Source organism: Aphelocoma coerulescens, chromosome 3 (assembly GCF_041296385.1).
Source record: "Aphelocoma coerulescens isolate FSJ_1873_10779 chromosome 3, UR_Acoe_1.0, whole genome shotgun sequence".
NCBI lineage: Eukaryota > Metazoa > Chordata > Aves > Passeriformes > Corvidae > Aphelocoma > Aphelocoma coerulescens.
This window is the reverse complement of record NC_091016.1, coordinates 73422624-73439436: the sequence shown is the minus strand read 5'-3', so window position 1 is coordinate 73439436 and position 16813 is coordinate 73422624. Positions and strand designations below refer to the sequence as shown.

Genomic DNA, 16813 nt, shown 5'->3' with positions numbered 1-16813 from the left:
CTGATGAAGCAGGAATGCAGTTATGGGTGCAAGGCAGGTTTGTGTTTGCAGAGACACAGCTGCCAGCCAAGGGCACAGAACTGTCAGAGGACTTCACCTCCCACAAGAGCCGGGCACTCGCTGCCTCACAGGTGTGCTCTGCAGCACTGTCAGCTGTTCTCAGAACCGGACAGTGCGATAAAGCATCCCCAGAAGAGGGGATAAAAATGAACACAAACCCTTGCAATACCCACATCTGGCAGCAGTATGAGACATCAAAAGTCATGGGACATCTTCATCCAAATTTATTTATTAATAAGGTAACAACATATTCCAAATTATTACAAGCCTTTACTAATCTTTCTATTTCTGTCTCAAGTTTGACTTCATATGTCAGACTTTTGCAGTACATGTCAGTGTTCAGGTGCAAAATTAAAATAAAAGCTTAGAGAATAGAAAGAGGAAGTCACAGTTACAAACACCATGGACAGAGATGAGCATGACATCTGCAGGCTCCAGGGTCACTCGCAGTCAGGCTGCTGTAGGCTCAAGTTGTAGCAAGTAATAGAAACAATGTGGCTTATGTACTTCAGTTACAAAGCAGCAAGCACAAAAGCATTTTAAGATTTCATAACTGCGCAGGAACTACGCCTAGATTCAGACTTTCTAGGCTGAAGTCCATCTCTGGCAATGGACAACAAGCAAAATATCTAATACAGTAAAAGATTTCAAGATTCAGAGCCCCAAATATTTTAAGAAACCCTTCACATGAAGCCTCAGTAAATGCAAACCTCCTCCTTTAGTTATTGTAATTTCAGTGCTCCTTTTTCTCCACTTTTTTTAAAATCACAATACTCAATTCCTCCAAAGGGTTTACACAGCTTTCACCACTCGGCTCCTTGCAAACTCCATGATAGTAGCTTAGCCAAGAAGAAAGTGGCACACTAAACAGCAATAAATTACAGCACAGCTACGCCATTTAAACTACTTAAAAAAACAATAATAGTATGTAGATGCACACTGTAAACAGGTGCCTTAAGAACATGCTTCTGAGCATCTGATACCAGGATCTTTCTCCCCAGGGTGCCTGTCCTCCTGTGTGCAATGGGACACACTGGACTGGCTCCTCTGCAGCTCCAGGTACAAGTTTTCCCCTCTCATATCTCTGTGGAAGGTACCACTGCCCTCGGCATGGGAAAGGTCAGGCTGTTAGTGCCAAAGTGCTGCAAGATGTCCAGTGACTCCAACATGCTCCACTTTGAGTCTAACAGCACTTACTCAAGGCTTACTTTGGAATCAAGGCAACAGGGATCATCAAAGGCAGCCCCTCCTTTACTTGCAAAGCCTGACCTAGCACTGTTTAGTTACCCTAATTAACACTTGCACTTTTTCTCCTGCAACCATTTGATGCAATTGAAGGGAAAAAAACGTACTTCCAAAAGTTCTTGATCTTGCATCTCGTGCTCCCAAAGCCCTCAACCTAGGAGTAATCCTATGAAAACCATCGTTACAGCAATTACCACTGAGCTCAGCTAGAAAAAGTCATTTAGTGAAATGACAAGACATGATCCAAGGTAATCATGCAGGATAAAGCAGGGACTACTACCTGGACAGCACACACACACATATTTACACCCGCACTATTACCCGGAATACTGTTTGTTTCAGGGAGATGAGGCACTAACACGGCCTCCCTCGAGAGCAGCACAGCTCAGTCAAAGTCGCGGTTGGTAAGAACCAGCGGAGCCACCAGAGTCCACACGTACAGCACGATGCCAATCCAGCTGGAAGAGATCTTCACCCACACAGACGGCCACTTGCTGGTCATTGTCTCGTAAGTAGAATCCGGACTGTGAAAGAAGGAAAAGAAAAAGGATCATTTACAATTTTTTTTTCAATACAACATACTTGTGTTCTAAGCCACCCTTCAACACTGTTTTCACAGGAGATCATTTTCACTTCACACCTCAAAGGACCCTTCTTCCAGGCACTTCACACCAGTCTGTACAAGAACACCATTTGTAAGCTGGTGTCACAGGAAGGTGAAAAAACAACAGCAGCACCAAAAGTACTTAGTACAAGAAGCTGCCAAGAAGCAGAAAGAATTACAAGAAATCTCTAACAAATCTGCAGAAAGTCAGTAAATAGGTATCACTTAGAGACACAAATAATGTATTTTGCCTTGCCAGAGATCACCACCTAGAGAAATTAATCCTCTTCATGTCATATTAACCCAAATAGGGCCACAAATCAAATCCACAGCATGACTATCTGTAAGAGTTATTTCTGAAGGAAGTACCTGTTAGTGTTGCTTTTTCAATACAAATTGTTCTTTGCCAAGTAACTAGACTATGATTTGTATTTTTTAGTTCTGAAGAACATCTGATCAAGCTGCCAACAACAAGGCACACACAGGAGGACTATTTTATTGTGAGGATTTTTTCAAGGAGCAGACAACCTCATTTCCTTCCACCAAGCCCTGTCACGGAATGGCTGTGGTTGGAAGAGACTGCTGAAGGTTCTCTAGTCCAACTCCACTGTTTCAGCAGGGACACCTAAATTCAGCTGCCCCAAATGGCTTTTGAGTACCTCCAAGGATCAAACATCACAACCTCCCTTGGCAACCTGTGCCAGTGCTCCATCACCCTTGCAATGGAAAAGTGTTTCCTTATGCTCAGGGGGAACCTCCTGTATTTCAGTTTCTGCCCTTTGCCTCTGGCCCTGTCACTGGGCACCACTGAGAAGTCCCAGCTCCATCCTCTTTGCACCCCTGCTTTAAGTGTTTCTATACACTGGTGAGACACCCCTTGGGCCTTCTCTTCTCCAAGCTGAACAGTCTCAGCTCTCTCAGCTTCTCCTCAAATAACAGATGCTCCAGTCCCTTCATCATCTTTGTGACCCTTTGCTGGACTCTCTCCAGTATGTCCATGTCTCTCTCATACTGGGAAGCCAGTGCTGAGTAAATGGGAAGGAACATCTATCCCTTGACCTGTTGATATAACATGTCCCTTTTCTAGCTCTCTGTACCAGATATGGGCCTAGTGTTTGCTAATTTTTAGTTGTTATAGAATTAAGACTTTGTCTTGTTCACTTCAGCAGGATGTATTTCAGCAGGCCAGTGAATGACAAGAATCATGCTAGAAAATATGACAGGCACTTGTGAACAAGGTTGGGTACAGTTTTCAAATACAATTCCCTAAACGTAACTCAAACAGTAACTTCCCTTGAGAAGGCCCATTCAAGACCTACATTCCAGAGAACTCAACTTGTGCCTCCTTGTCCAGCAAGAGATGGCACCTTGTATGCTTGTTATCAGCACATTATCTAATCAAATGTAAATACCTGTACCAGTTGGTAAGTGTCATCATGATATACAGTGATGCCAGGAAAAGCATGAAGTGAAAGAAGGAGTAACTGTAAGTAACTCCATCCCTCTCATTATCTATAGCTCGGTGAACATCGTCTCCATCATCAAGGGAGCCATCGCTCCTGGGCATTCCATCCTCTATCAGTGTTGATTCATCACTGGTCAGCATCAGCTTGTTAACCTGGCTGTTGTTGGATGTCCGGATGCTGGATTTGACAGGAAAGGACGTGGTACAGTTACCCAAATAAAAACAATTAATATCCAACAATAAGAAGTAATACAAATTAATGGATTTTTTAAAAGGAATTTTACCTTGAATAGAGAACACACAGCAAAAACAAAACCAGTCCTACGATTCCTTGTGCATCCCACCACTGCACTACCTGACCTTGGGTTGGAGTGGTGGTGCTGTTGTAACCAATGATGCTCAGCAGACTGGGGTTACAGCGCCTGTCTGTGAGGGAAATTGCATTAGAACTTACATAAAACAAGAACAGGACAAATATTTAATAGCACATTTCCATGCTGAATGCACAGAAATAGAAAGGAACTTCGTGACTGTGACAGTCTTGAAGTAAAAAAGCTTTTAATCTAATTTTAGGCTACTGAATCTCTCTAGAGCAGGGAAATGACAGTATATGGCATAAAAATCTGTCTCTTCGAGCAGATAAAAGGATTTTGAACTTACATAAGATATGCATCAACTGCTTTACTATTCCATCTCATAATTAGATGCAACAAAATAAAAATCTCTGCATTTTAAACTACAGAAATTCTACTGCTAGAAAGTAAGTCTGACAAACATATTCTACAGATGGGGTACCCAAGTCATCTCAGAATTGGAAAACTATGCCAGTAAGTTAGTTTTTTATTATGAGTGGTTCCCAACCTACAGCATCCATAGGTAATACTGATGGAACAGCTGAAAGTAATAGACAATTTTATTTTCCTATAGTCACAGCCTGAATTAGGTGACTCATGTATTCCATAACACAGAAGCACAGATTGTCCATAACTAAGATAAAAGGGTCAGAGACCCAATTAAAACCACCAAAATCAGTATCTGACAATTTATTTTAATCACCAGAATTTCTGCACTTATTTATTTATAGATATATTAAACTATTTTCAGACACAATAAACATTGACAATATTTATCACTTGTTTTAAATCCTCAGTTTGGAAAAACATAATCAGAAGCATGCTGGTCACCTCAGGAATGTGAAACTTGATAGGGAGATGAAACTCCCAGACACCTCAGAGAAGCTGTGGTGATCTGCAAAATCTAAGCTTTAGAATACTGCAGTTCTGCCAGTAAAGAGCAAAAATTCTTACATGCCATATAAGCAAGAGAAAAAGACATTATCTTCGAATCCTGGCTGCAGATGGGGCGGAGCTCAGAGCTGTGTGGGCATGGCCAGGTTGCTATGTCATACCTCCCCCACATCCTTGCTGGGAGGAAAAGGTGAGCACTGAAGCGGTCCCATTCAGCTTCCCTCTCTCCCTCGGGGAGCTTGTCTGCACCAGCCACACAGACCCTGGCCTCTCTCACTGCTGCCCATTCATCCCTTCCTATCCCTCAGGAGAGTGGGCTCGGGGCAGCACAGGCAGCTGAGCTCTAACGCACACACTTTTCATTACCCTGTTCTAACGCGGCCCTGCGAAAGAGGCAAAGATACAATTCACTGCTGAACTGGTCACCCAGAAAGCCCTACACTGCTACCACACTTACCTGGCTCATTGGTCATAGCTGACCAAGTCAAATACATTGTATAAATTGTGATCACTGAAGACTGCAGCAAACCAGATCTTGGCTGAGATTCCTATACAAAGGAGTCACAAAACATGAAAGTTAGACATTCAAAGCTGCAGGCAGAGTTATATTGTGATAACACAGGAGGCAACAGAATTAAAATTGTACCTGAATCCTTGGCAGAATTGACATAACAGAAGCACCAATGCACAGGAGCATATTAACACTGATGAATGTCTTGTTTTCAGAACAACCTTCAGGATGAGTGTAATAAACATAAAACAAAACAATAGCTACAAGAGACAGCAGATAGTTGACAGCTGTAGCTGAGAGCAGAGCTGTGAAGAAACAAAACCATGGTTAAACTGGTTAATGACCGAGACTGCACCTCTCCCTGCTTCCCCTTATTTAACTTGACAAGAGAAGGACATCAGTAGAGCTGAACTACACATCTGAGAAAATGATACTAATGCATGAAGCAGCCCTTTCTGCACTCTAGTAAAATGAACTGTTCAGTGAGTAACTTACTTAACATAATGCACATTAAATGAAATTTAAAACTTGATTGTAGTACAGTCCCTCCTTACCTGCATACCAGCATCTTGAGTTTCCTTCCTCCATTTTTTCAACCCAAGATTCATTCCAGGAATGGGCAAAGTCAATAAGCAAGACCAGCTGAATAAGAATAAAGCAGAATGCTCCAGCCATACCTACATAAAACCACACTAAAAGAGAAGTAAAACAAAAACAGTTAAGAACCATAGATGATTTACCCCCCCCCCCCCCCGTTTTAGAGTCCCTAAACACACAGAAGCACTATAGTTGCACAGGTACAATTAAAACTGTACTACATCAGCATGCACTTATTTTTCTTTTAAAACTAAGTATGATTGCACCATGATACAGAGGAAGACAATATTCCCTCACCAGTTGTAAATGGTCCCTCTGGTATGAAGAAAGCTCCAACACTAATTGCAAGTGCCGTCGCAAATTTAAAGAACCAGAATCTAAAGGGAAATAAAGAATAAGACAACTGTTAAGTCTGGTCTGATTCACACACAAAATACACATCTTTAATAGTTGTTTTTTTTTAATTTTCTCATCCTTAACTTGCTTCTTCTGAAGCAGGATAAAAATTTTATCTGCCCAAGATTTTTGTTCTCCAAAAAATTATGCCTAAACTGTGCTAGGCTGACACAGAGTTTGATACGTTTCCCAGAAGTATCCTCTTACTCATTAATTACAAACTAGGCCAATTGTGAGCTGCTTTTTTTCTTCCTAAGACCATTTTAAACCAGAGCAGTGAGATTACTGAATTGTCTGCACAGCAGAAAAATGGGTTAAAAAATCCCTTCCTGCTTTTAATATCAAAGATCTGACTGGTGCCTACAATGACCGAAAATACTATGCTGGATCTCCCTACCAGTCTTGGTTCACTTCCTACATGAGAGAGATATACAAAAGTCTGGATTTTTCCTACCCAACTTCAGATTCTTTAGGCCTACACCTGATGAGGATTCATCACGAAAAAAAAGGCCAATGATTTATCCTGCACAGAAAAGACGTAATCAAATTCTAAGTCCCTGTTTCAATGCAGTGTCATTGGAATCTTTTTTTAGTAAAAGATATGCATTCACAGACCATCAAAACAGATCAGATGTTTCCAGAAAGCATTCAAGGGAGCATCTTCCACCAGAGATTCACCAAAGTCATCCCAAATACAAACTGTAAAAATATATCCTGCAGAGAGAACTTCAAACTGTTATGCCAACAAAACTATTTTTTGTGATCCCAGTGACAGGCAGCTCCAAAAACAGGCATGGTGCCATCTACATGTACTTCAAAACTGAATATAACAGCACAAAGATATGTACCACACCCCCACAATGTCAAACACTTGTCAATTTTTCAAGTTTTCTATCCCTTCCCATTTTTTCCCATACTTTGAACAAGTTTAATCTCTCCTGCTGGCTGTTACAATCAAATGATGGAGACCAGAAGTGCCAACTGTGTGGAGAGAACTATGTGAGATGACAGAAGTGCAGAATATGGAAGGAAATGGACTAATTCCCTGGGATATAGAGAAGTGACTAAACCCAGTGTGAAAGTTGAATCAAGTTATAACATTTATGGTGCAACACACAACCCACTAAAACTAGTTTTTGAATCTACTTTTTTGTTAAATCAATGTCATTCTCAATTACAGAAATAAGAATGGTTTCAAGTTTGTATATATTTAATCTCTAATTCCAGATGTTTTTAAAGGATCTTAATGCTCTATCCCATACGACAACTGAAGACAATATTCATCTGAAATAACACCTACAGCTGCTGTGCATTCTATGCAAACCAGCAACTATCTCATAGATACATTACAATTCTTTTTTTTCCTATTGTTATTATAAACCTGAGGCAAGAAATCACTGACTGTTAAAAAAGCAGAGAAGGTGAACACTGGCACCAAATCACACTACTGGGCTTAACTTGCATGCAAGCATGAAAAAGTTAGTAAACATACATGGAAAAACCTAGTATTCTGAATATTTCAAACCACTGACAAAAAGATTACATCTCAAAGTATTACTGAACATCCAATTCCAAAAATCAAAAGCCATAAAGCTCACTGAATCACATTATTATTGAACCAACCAGTTATTACAGAAGTAATGTTATTAAATATTTTACCAGCAACAGTTAAATAACTCAATTTTTTCCTTTTATCCTAGTGCTGATGTTAGATTGGCTAAGAAGAGCAAACTGCTATGGCTTGCACAAACTGTACCTAAATTTGTACTGGAGAGCAGAACTCCAAATAAGGTTATCAAGAAGATCCCAAACACTTAAGAACAGTTTTAGGTAAAAAACATCCCACATCATGTAAAATCACCATGTGCCTTTTTCTGGGAAAAAGAAAAAAAAAAGAAAAACAAAAAACAACAGAGCTCTGATACAGAATGTAGCTGAACCACTTTCTTTTGCTTGCAACAAGCATATTCTCCTGAACAAAGCAGGTTGGAGGAAAAGACTGGACTGAGTTACTGTTGCTAACATATCTTAATACTGTACTCTCTTTTTCTTTAGACCAGAAAAAACTGAACAAAGCAACATTCTCCTCAGTCTTAATTTTCCCCTACAGAAATAATTTGAAGCTTTTTCTCATTTTATGCTAGACATGTTTAATCCTACTATACTGAATATAAAATAAAATTTTATGGCTTAGCTGTTCACAGCTTCTGTTAAATACAGTCACCTTGAAAAAGCAGTAGTCTAAACAATCACTGTGACCACCAAGATTAGGCACCATAAATGCTTTTAGACATTTTAGCATCATGCCCTCTTACAAATATTTACACCTCTTCGGTTCAAGAAGCTACATTAAACATAGGCAGACCCTGGATGAAAACTACCACTTGTGTCAACACACAAGGTGAAATTCCACTGTATTCTTCCATCTGATAATCCTAACTAAAATGAAGAACAAAAGAAAATCTACTGGAAAGTTCAGAAACTAGATACATAACTCATTTCTTTTTGCAGAGGGGCAACTGAAAAGATAGCAGAAAAAGAAAAGGCATGTTTTATATAGATATGTATGTGTAACTGTTATAACCTTTAAAAGAAAACTATTCAGAAAAGAACAAAACTTCTTACAAGGCTCAAAGTTAAGAGGAATATAATTCCCAGAGGACAAATCAGGCTTTTGAATCTTTTTATTTCTTGACAAAATCTCTGTGGAATGAAATTCTGTGCCATTATTCATCTCTGAATTTCATCGTCTTTAGAAAAAAGCAGAACTTCTCATCTTGGGAAACCTCTGGACAGATTATCCACTGGCATAGTTCAGGCTTGGAAAAGCAACAGCCACGTGTATCTTTTCCTCTTATAAAAACTAACTCATCTCAGCACTCATTTCTGCACCTTACCCATTGTGCACTGCTGCTCTGGGGTCGTTGCTGCTCTTCACTTTGATCATCAGCAAGGAGAAGAGAAGGAAGAACATGGCCATGCCAAAGCACACGCGGTACACAGCCTTGTAGCCAACCAGGACATCACAGTTCACATGGCCCTGCACACCAGGAATACTTGTTCCCAACCCTCCATCACAAAATCCAGGAATCTGTGATAAATACAAGACATGCCAGTCATCTTTAAAAGACTTCCTGTCATTAAATGTGTATTAATAAATTTCCAATATGCAATTCATTAATATTGTAACATTATGTAACTACTAACACTGTTCGAAAATATACTGAAGGACTGCATCAGTAGCTACAGTCCAAGAAGAATATCAAACATATGCAAGGAAAAAAATCTGCACAGGTAGGATAAACTAAACTAAACTAATGAAATAAATATTTTCATAGAATAGTTTGGGTTGGAGGGGACCTTTAAAGCTCACCTAGGCTAAGCCCTCTGCCATGGGCAAAGACATCTTCAACTACCTCAAGTTGCTCAAGGCCCCATCCCACCCAACCTTGAATGTTTCCAGGAATGGGACTGGGATCTTATTAACAAGCTTTTTCATGTTATTAGCAATTTCAGAGCTTCTCAAAGAAATGCAGTTTTCTCTTGTTGATCTGAATCAAGAAATAACCAAAGATCTTGGAATCAGTAAATCTGACCTGACAGTTACTATCAGGCTGATGACATAGCTAGGAGGTGGCAGCCTGCTTACATCTCTTATTTAAAACAGACACAGCCTTTCCCAGAAAAGTACCATCACCATCAACTAGGTGTATCTGTAACTTCCATGTGAAACAGCTGAGAACATTCTCTCCAGTCACTACCAGGACATGAGCAACATCTTTTAGAAGTCAAATCATACTCCAGAAGGCTGTTATTTTCTTTCCTAGGTGACAAACATGGCTCTCACTGAAGTGCTAATGTAGTAACTATACCAACCTAAAATACACGTTTACAGATGAATCATTTGGGGGGAAAAAACATGTAAAGCATGTCTAACCAAAGTTACTATCTACTGAAAAAAACTAAAGACTGCAAAACAGAACTGAAGGGCATGCAACTCAAGTTCAGTGAACATGTAAGCTCTACTGTAACTCACATTACCGCTCTCCCATTTTATATCGCATCCTCATATAGCTAACAAACTGTATAATCCTACAAACACTTCCTAATTCCGTGAGTGGAAAACACGCTACTATGATTAGTGAAAAATATTTTTGTTATGCAATGCAGACTTTAAAATAGAACTTTAACTAGTACAGCACAATGAAAGTAGAAGACATCTTAGAGTGGTTTTTTTAATTGCAACCACAATAAAAGTCATTTAAGTGCCATAAATAAAAGCATCTCAGTAATACTTAATTTGAAACTACACATACATAAATTTTCTTTTTTGATACTTTATTTTTTCTGCTCTGAGCATTTAAAGAAGAGGCACAACCTTACCTCAAAATAGTGCTTTTCATCTATAGAGGGATCTTCCCACAACTTCTTTATTTGACTTACAAACAAATTAATGGTGACTGAAGCACAGCTGGTAGCAAAATTACATATTTCCATATAAAATCCATGCTTTCAAGACGTCAATTACTATTATCTGTGACATCTGTCCTACCAAAAATGTTAGCAATAAATAACCTGACCTTCTTCAGCTGCTCTTCCATGCCTGGTATTAGCATCACACAGGCAACGCTCACACCAAGAAGTAGAAAGAAGGCATAAATCAGCCGAGTTATGGTGGAGTTGTTTCCACTGGGGCAGCATCGGCAGAGCAGGCACGGGGCACTTCCACACAAGCATGGTATCTGACAGAAAGACAGAACATTAATTATTCAAAAAGCTTTGGATTACTAGATTTCAATATTTAATCAGGCTGTGCAGATCATCAGACATGATGATGGAAGATTACTCATCTGGTGCATCCCACCACTAGTGCAGACGAAGTCACTGCAACACATTACAGAGCCACTGAACAGCAGCACTTCCCGAGGCGCCGCGCACGGTAAAATCAGCGCTACGCCAGAAGTAATCATTTAGCCATTCAGAAGAAATAAAGACTGGATTCTGGCTCATTTATTCTCTCGAATCTTATTTCATTTCAGCTAAATGATATGCAAGGATTGCTTTTGTTAGCAACTACATCCTCCCTTCCACAGCTGCAGAGATTAAAAAAATACATCACAGGAACAAGATACGAGCACAACTGTCATGCAGGTATACTCTCAGCACCTGGCACAGTTGGGATACAATCCTCACTGGTGCCGTAAGTATTTCCAAAATACAAAAAAACAGGTATAAGAGCCTAAATCTTAGGTTGCAAATTATTTCATATTAGCAGCTACTGACAGATCACATAATTCTGTTAGGTTGCAAAATTAACTTAGGCAAGAGTTACAAACAGCAAGGACAGAGCAAATATGCAGTACATGTGTTATTGATACCAAATATCAACAGCAAAAGTGGATGGGAATGCTCTACAGTTGTGATACTACAAGGAAAAAAAAAAAAAAGGACAAAATTTACCTGTACTTAATTCTCACACAGAAAATTGTGGGAAGAAAAAAAATGAGCTATTTCACCAGGAAAGGGCTGGGGAGCAGGGAACAATTCTCTGCCGCTGACTGTGACAATTTGGGAAGTAAAAGAAAGGCAAGGTCCCACAAATAAACATTAGCCAAAGGAGGAAAGGTACAATCAAAATGCGCGATCACTGCCCTTCTCTGAGCTACAACAGAGCACACTGCCTCTGACAAAGAAAGATACAGAACAGGGTTAAAACCCAGCTTCTCCCCCAGCACACATCCAAGGACAACTCCACCATGGGACAAAAGCCACAGGTGTTCATCACCACATTAAGAGACACTCAGACAGTCATGTAAGGACATGAGCAGTTACAAGGCCACATGACCAGGACATGTCCATCACCCAGTATGACTGGCATGTGTCAGAGTTCTCAGAAGTTTGGTCATATGACAAACAAAAATGCCAGCAGTCTACTGCTACCGGAAAAGCCCCAGGGGTTGCCAGGAAAAGCAGAAAGACTGCCACAACTGCCACTCCTGGCAGCTTCCTGAGAAGCCCTCAGGAAAGGGCTGATTATCGTTCTTCCAGTTTCAACCAAACTCACACGCTGGACCCACAAATTATGTCTTTTAAATAACCTCCCTGTATTGTTTTTGGCCTACGTATTCCTTCCCGAGGAGCCAAGAATTTTCACTTCACTAGGCTACAGAATAAACTAGCAAACTTCACCATTACATTTGTCTTGCTAAACCAGTGAAACTAGGCAGATTCCCACAATAAGTATTTCAGGACATAAAAGCTATTATACTGCCCTTTTTTACCTTCTCCTCCACTCAGTATCATTATAGCACAAATAATACAAAGGTGTTGATTATAGCAAGTTTCATCTCAGTATAATAAAGAAATTATTTAGACTGAGACCAACCAGTCCTTGCAACAACCTCCCCAACGATATGGTAGAGTCTCCATCACTGGAGATTTTGAAGATGCAACTGGACAGGGCACTAGATCATCCCACTCAGGCTCCCTTTTTCGTAAAAGATGGACCAGGTGGACCCTTGAGGCTGCTCTAGGACTGCAAGCAACCACATTAGGGGCATCTATGCTTTGTAAGCAGGAAATGTATGGCAAATACTGTCTCCGAGTGCATGAGAATTTTCATAGTACTACTGTCTTACACTATTTCCTACACATATAAACTTTCCAGTGAAAAATATCTCTGTTCTCTGTTCAAAAAATTACTTTCTTGAACTAATTCTGTCTGCATTAATATTTCTAAACATACTGTCGAATAAAAGGTTGAGTTTGGCAAGACAGAATATATGACTAGACTCATCTGCTGCAGAAAACGTGGGGACAGGAGCACCTGTCAAAAAAGGTCACCTCTGCAATGAACCCCAGTGTTACACTGTTTGTTAAATACCTAAATAATTCAACCAACTTGTTCCTGACTGCCTCAGGGGAAGGCAGAAGCACACATGCTTCTACAGACAGGAGAGGCCTGCAGTAGCTGAAATGAAGATGATTGTCTCCACTTCACTGGGAAACAATCTGCCTCAAGAGAAGCCATACACCTCACTAAAGTGTGTGTGCTCCAACACCAGCTTTTAAAATGTTTTGCCCCCAAACAGCTCATGCACATACATCTCTGAACAAGAGACGCCTATTGATACATGATATTATTTATACAAGTTGGCCACTTACACAAGGAAACACATTACAGTCTGATTCTCTCTTTCTTTGGCAGAAGAGAATAAAATAGATACCATTCCAGTAAATTAGTATTATACTACTGGTAAAACTACCTGTTACAGACTTTGAAAAGAATAGAAACCAAAGAACATTCAGCCCATGGAATTCAGCTTATCAGCAGAGGAGACAAGGAGAGTTTCTTCTTTTGAAGTGCCACCTTCTTCCTAAATTTGAAGCACACCTCCCACAAAAAATTCAGTAGTATGAACAGTAAGATATTACCATGCAGATCAAAGCTTAATTCCCCAGGTGTGACTCAGCTTAGTCACAGATGCAGAGAAAAAGTTACTCTACAATTACTTTTTCACTTGTTTTCATAAAGAAGCTTAGACAAAAGTTACTCAGTCATAACTGCATAAAATCTACTGGCTTCCAGAAACTTTCTTACTTACCTACCAACTCATATCCCTTTACATTTTTGAGGAAAAATAAGCAGCTCAATGGCGTTTACTAAAGTAAAATAAGAAAAGACAACCCACACACCTATTCTGGGAGCAGCCAGCTGGGCAGACAAGTTAATTCATGCCTGCTAAACTAGTCACTTCATTTCCCCAGGGCAGAGGAAATTGCATGATGAACACGTAACAAGATGTATACTGAAGGAGAGAGAAGGAGAGAGAAAACCCCACAAAATCATGGAAGGTCAAGTGTTACTGCCCTTGATGCACACCGAACAAGTTTTTAATATAAAACATAATCTTCCTACTGGAGTAATGATGAAATTATTATATACTGAATTAAGTATTTGCAAAAACACTAAGCCCCTGCTGGGCCTAGTCAGGGTTTAGCTACATCATCGCTACTCTTAAGCTTAAAGACACTGAATCAATCAAGATCTTTGCCTTGACAGAGAATATTAAAGCGAGCAAAACAGCAGCTCAGCTGTTTCAGAGAACAGCACAATAGAGGCAAGCCACAGCAGAGGGAAAACAGCACTGCCTTGTCAATCTAGGCTGTCAGGAGCAGAAGACTTTTGGTGAGATGGCTCTGCTTTTATGGCTTTGGCCTCACCCCCGTGTCTGACAGGCTCCCCCTTGCTCTTAAAAATGCTAACCTGAAGCACTGCCTGACCAGCACAGGTGAGGGCAGAGCTCTAACACACAGCAGTACCACACCACAGAAAGCCGAGGAGAAACAAGCACGGCATGAGGCCTTACGCAGAGCGGCTCTGCACAGCACAACACAACACAGGGCCCTGCAGAGAGGCAACACTGACAGCAGTGTCCTCGCAGGCACAGGAGCTTTGCTGGCCATGGCACAGCCCACACCAGCACCAACCCCAACCCCACTGCATCTGGGTCAGCTGCCCCCTCACCCTCACTGTGTGCTTCCTTCTCAGAGCCACAGTGTTTGTACTGACATATCCTTAGAGACCAGCATGCACAGATTTCTCCTATTCAGAACTGTCGTACAGGCTTTACAGCGCTGATTAGCTGTGGTTTTAAACGTGCAAAGAAAATCAACACTTTAAAGCCATCAGGGGAAAAAGTAATACCAACAAAAACAACCCACCTGGATTTGTTTGGGCACTTTAAAGGAAGGGACAGGGGTTAACTACTCACGGTGAAACTGATTTAATTAAGATTATGATCTCATGCAAATCATTTTATCTAACAGACCATTAGCTGAATTTCTCTGTAGAGAAGCAAACACTCAAGAGCAAGTAGACAGAGGCTCTTCATGCACTACAAACACCAACCAGTTGTCAGAAAGGCTGTTTATGAACTTGAAAATATATAATATATATATATACTAACTCAAATAGTTGAATTAAAGCCTATAGTCACAATGTCACAAAGTATTTGACAATAATTAAAAAAAAAATAATGTTAACTATATTCAGCTAGTAATTAAAGCCTAACTGGCTAAACCATTAAGTGGTGTTTAAAATGTTAATGAGAGCAAAATGAACCCTGACAGTAATTAGTTAAAAGGATATTATTACTGTTCTAGTTGATTACTTACATGCATATCAGCCTGGAAGTTAACTTATGCAGATTTTCCAATTTTATGATAATTTCATATAATTTGTACATGAGATTAAGAGATTATGGATCATCTCTCCTAATTAAATGTCACTCTGTACTAGAGGAGCCAAAGCCCACACATTCAGATATCACAAAAAAAAAAAAAAGCAGCTTAGGTAAATTGTATCACTAAAAGTGTGTGTATAAACTCTTTAATAATAGGTAATTTAATTTAATCCATGTATGGTACCGTATTTTTGGTATGAAAAATTCAGATTTTCACAGTTCCACTGACATTTTTACAGCAAACATCTAAAAACTCACAAACCACTTGACTGTGTCAATACACACAAGGACTGGACTTGGAAAGACATACTACGTACGGATAAAAAAGCAATGCCTGAGTTGAAGGCTCTTTACCAACTTCTTTGCTTTCCTGCATAGTGCCAAGAGTTTTCATGTCATCTCCCTCTACTGATTCCTATTAATAAAAATCACCTGACGGTGCTGCCTCAGCACGGTGGTGACACATCACCACGGATTACTGTGCCGCCAGGAAAGCATGGCTCGGCAAGACAAAGATGCTACAAAGGGTGGAGCTGCTCAGGACAAAGCCGGAAGAAAGAGGAATTAAATACAAATATTAGAATCAGGGAAACGTGCGGGGTTTGATTTTCCCGAAAGAAAGGCTGGAGTACAAAGCATTTGATCAGACTCTTTACAGATTCAGGGACAAGGGATTTCAGCGGACACCGTAACACCTCCCGCAAAGGAGCGCGGATTAAGCGGCGCCCAGCAGCTCGACAGGCCGGCCTGTCTGGGTTAAGGACAAAGCTCCCCATAGTCCCGGCGAAACGGCTTCGACGGATCCCTGGGGATCCCGGGAGCAGCCCGAGAGAGGTGGAATCGCGCCGGGGCCCGCGCCCTCCTGCGCGGCGCGGAGAGCCCTGCCCGGGCGGAGCGGGGGCCGCTCGGGGCGGACAGAGCCCGGCTGGGGCCGGGCAGGGACCCGCAGCCCTCCCGTGCCGCAGGAGGAGGAGGGAAGGCAGCGCCACAGCCGCCCTGGGGGACACAGGCGCGGGGAGGCGAGGCGCGGGTGCGGAGGGAAGGAAGGGGGAAGCACCGGCCGCCGGCTCCGAGCCTGCGGCGGGCACGGAAGGGCAGGGAAGGAGCCCCGCGCCGCCCGCGGCCACACCTTACCCAGCTCGCCATGGAGCAGAGGCCCAGGACGCTGCCCATGGTCCCCGGTGGGCGCGGGCTCCGGCTCCTCCAAGATGGAAGCGGCGGCCGCGGCTCCCGACGCCGTTGTTTACTGCTCCCAGCGGCGCTTCCGGCTGCTCTGACGGCGAGGACGCGTCACTTCCAGCCTGGAGCGGCCCGGGCGGCCGCGGCCGCCTGCGACGTGTGGAGTGTGCCGAGGTTGTGTGCAGGCAGGGTGTTCTGTGGTGGCAGGTCTCTGTACACCTTCAAGCCTAATAAGCAAGAAGGGAGATCTAACCAGGCGAACAG

General features: G+C 41.5%; 1 protein-coding gene across 1 annotated transcript; it reads right to left on the bottom strand.

The window, feature by feature from the left end:
- Window positions 1-273: 273 nt before the first annotated feature.
- Window positions 274-16636, bottom strand: SERINC1 (serine incorporator 1). The gene is made up of 10 exons (XM_069010877.1): window positions 16505-16636; window positions 10706-10867; window positions 9023-9216; window positions 6027-6106; window positions 5687-5824; window positions 5268-5437; window positions 5079-5169; window positions 3659-3800; window positions 3322-3552; window positions 274-1829 (listed from the first exon to the last, which is right to left on the bottom strand). The coding sequence occupies exons 1-10, from the start codon at window positions 16541-16543 to the stop codon at window positions 1691-1693; spliced, it is 1386 nt and encodes a 461-aa protein (XP_068866978.1). The 5' UTR covers window positions 16544-16636; the 3' UTR covers window positions 274-1690.
- Between the last annotated feature and the right edge of the window lie 177 nt (window positions 16637-16813).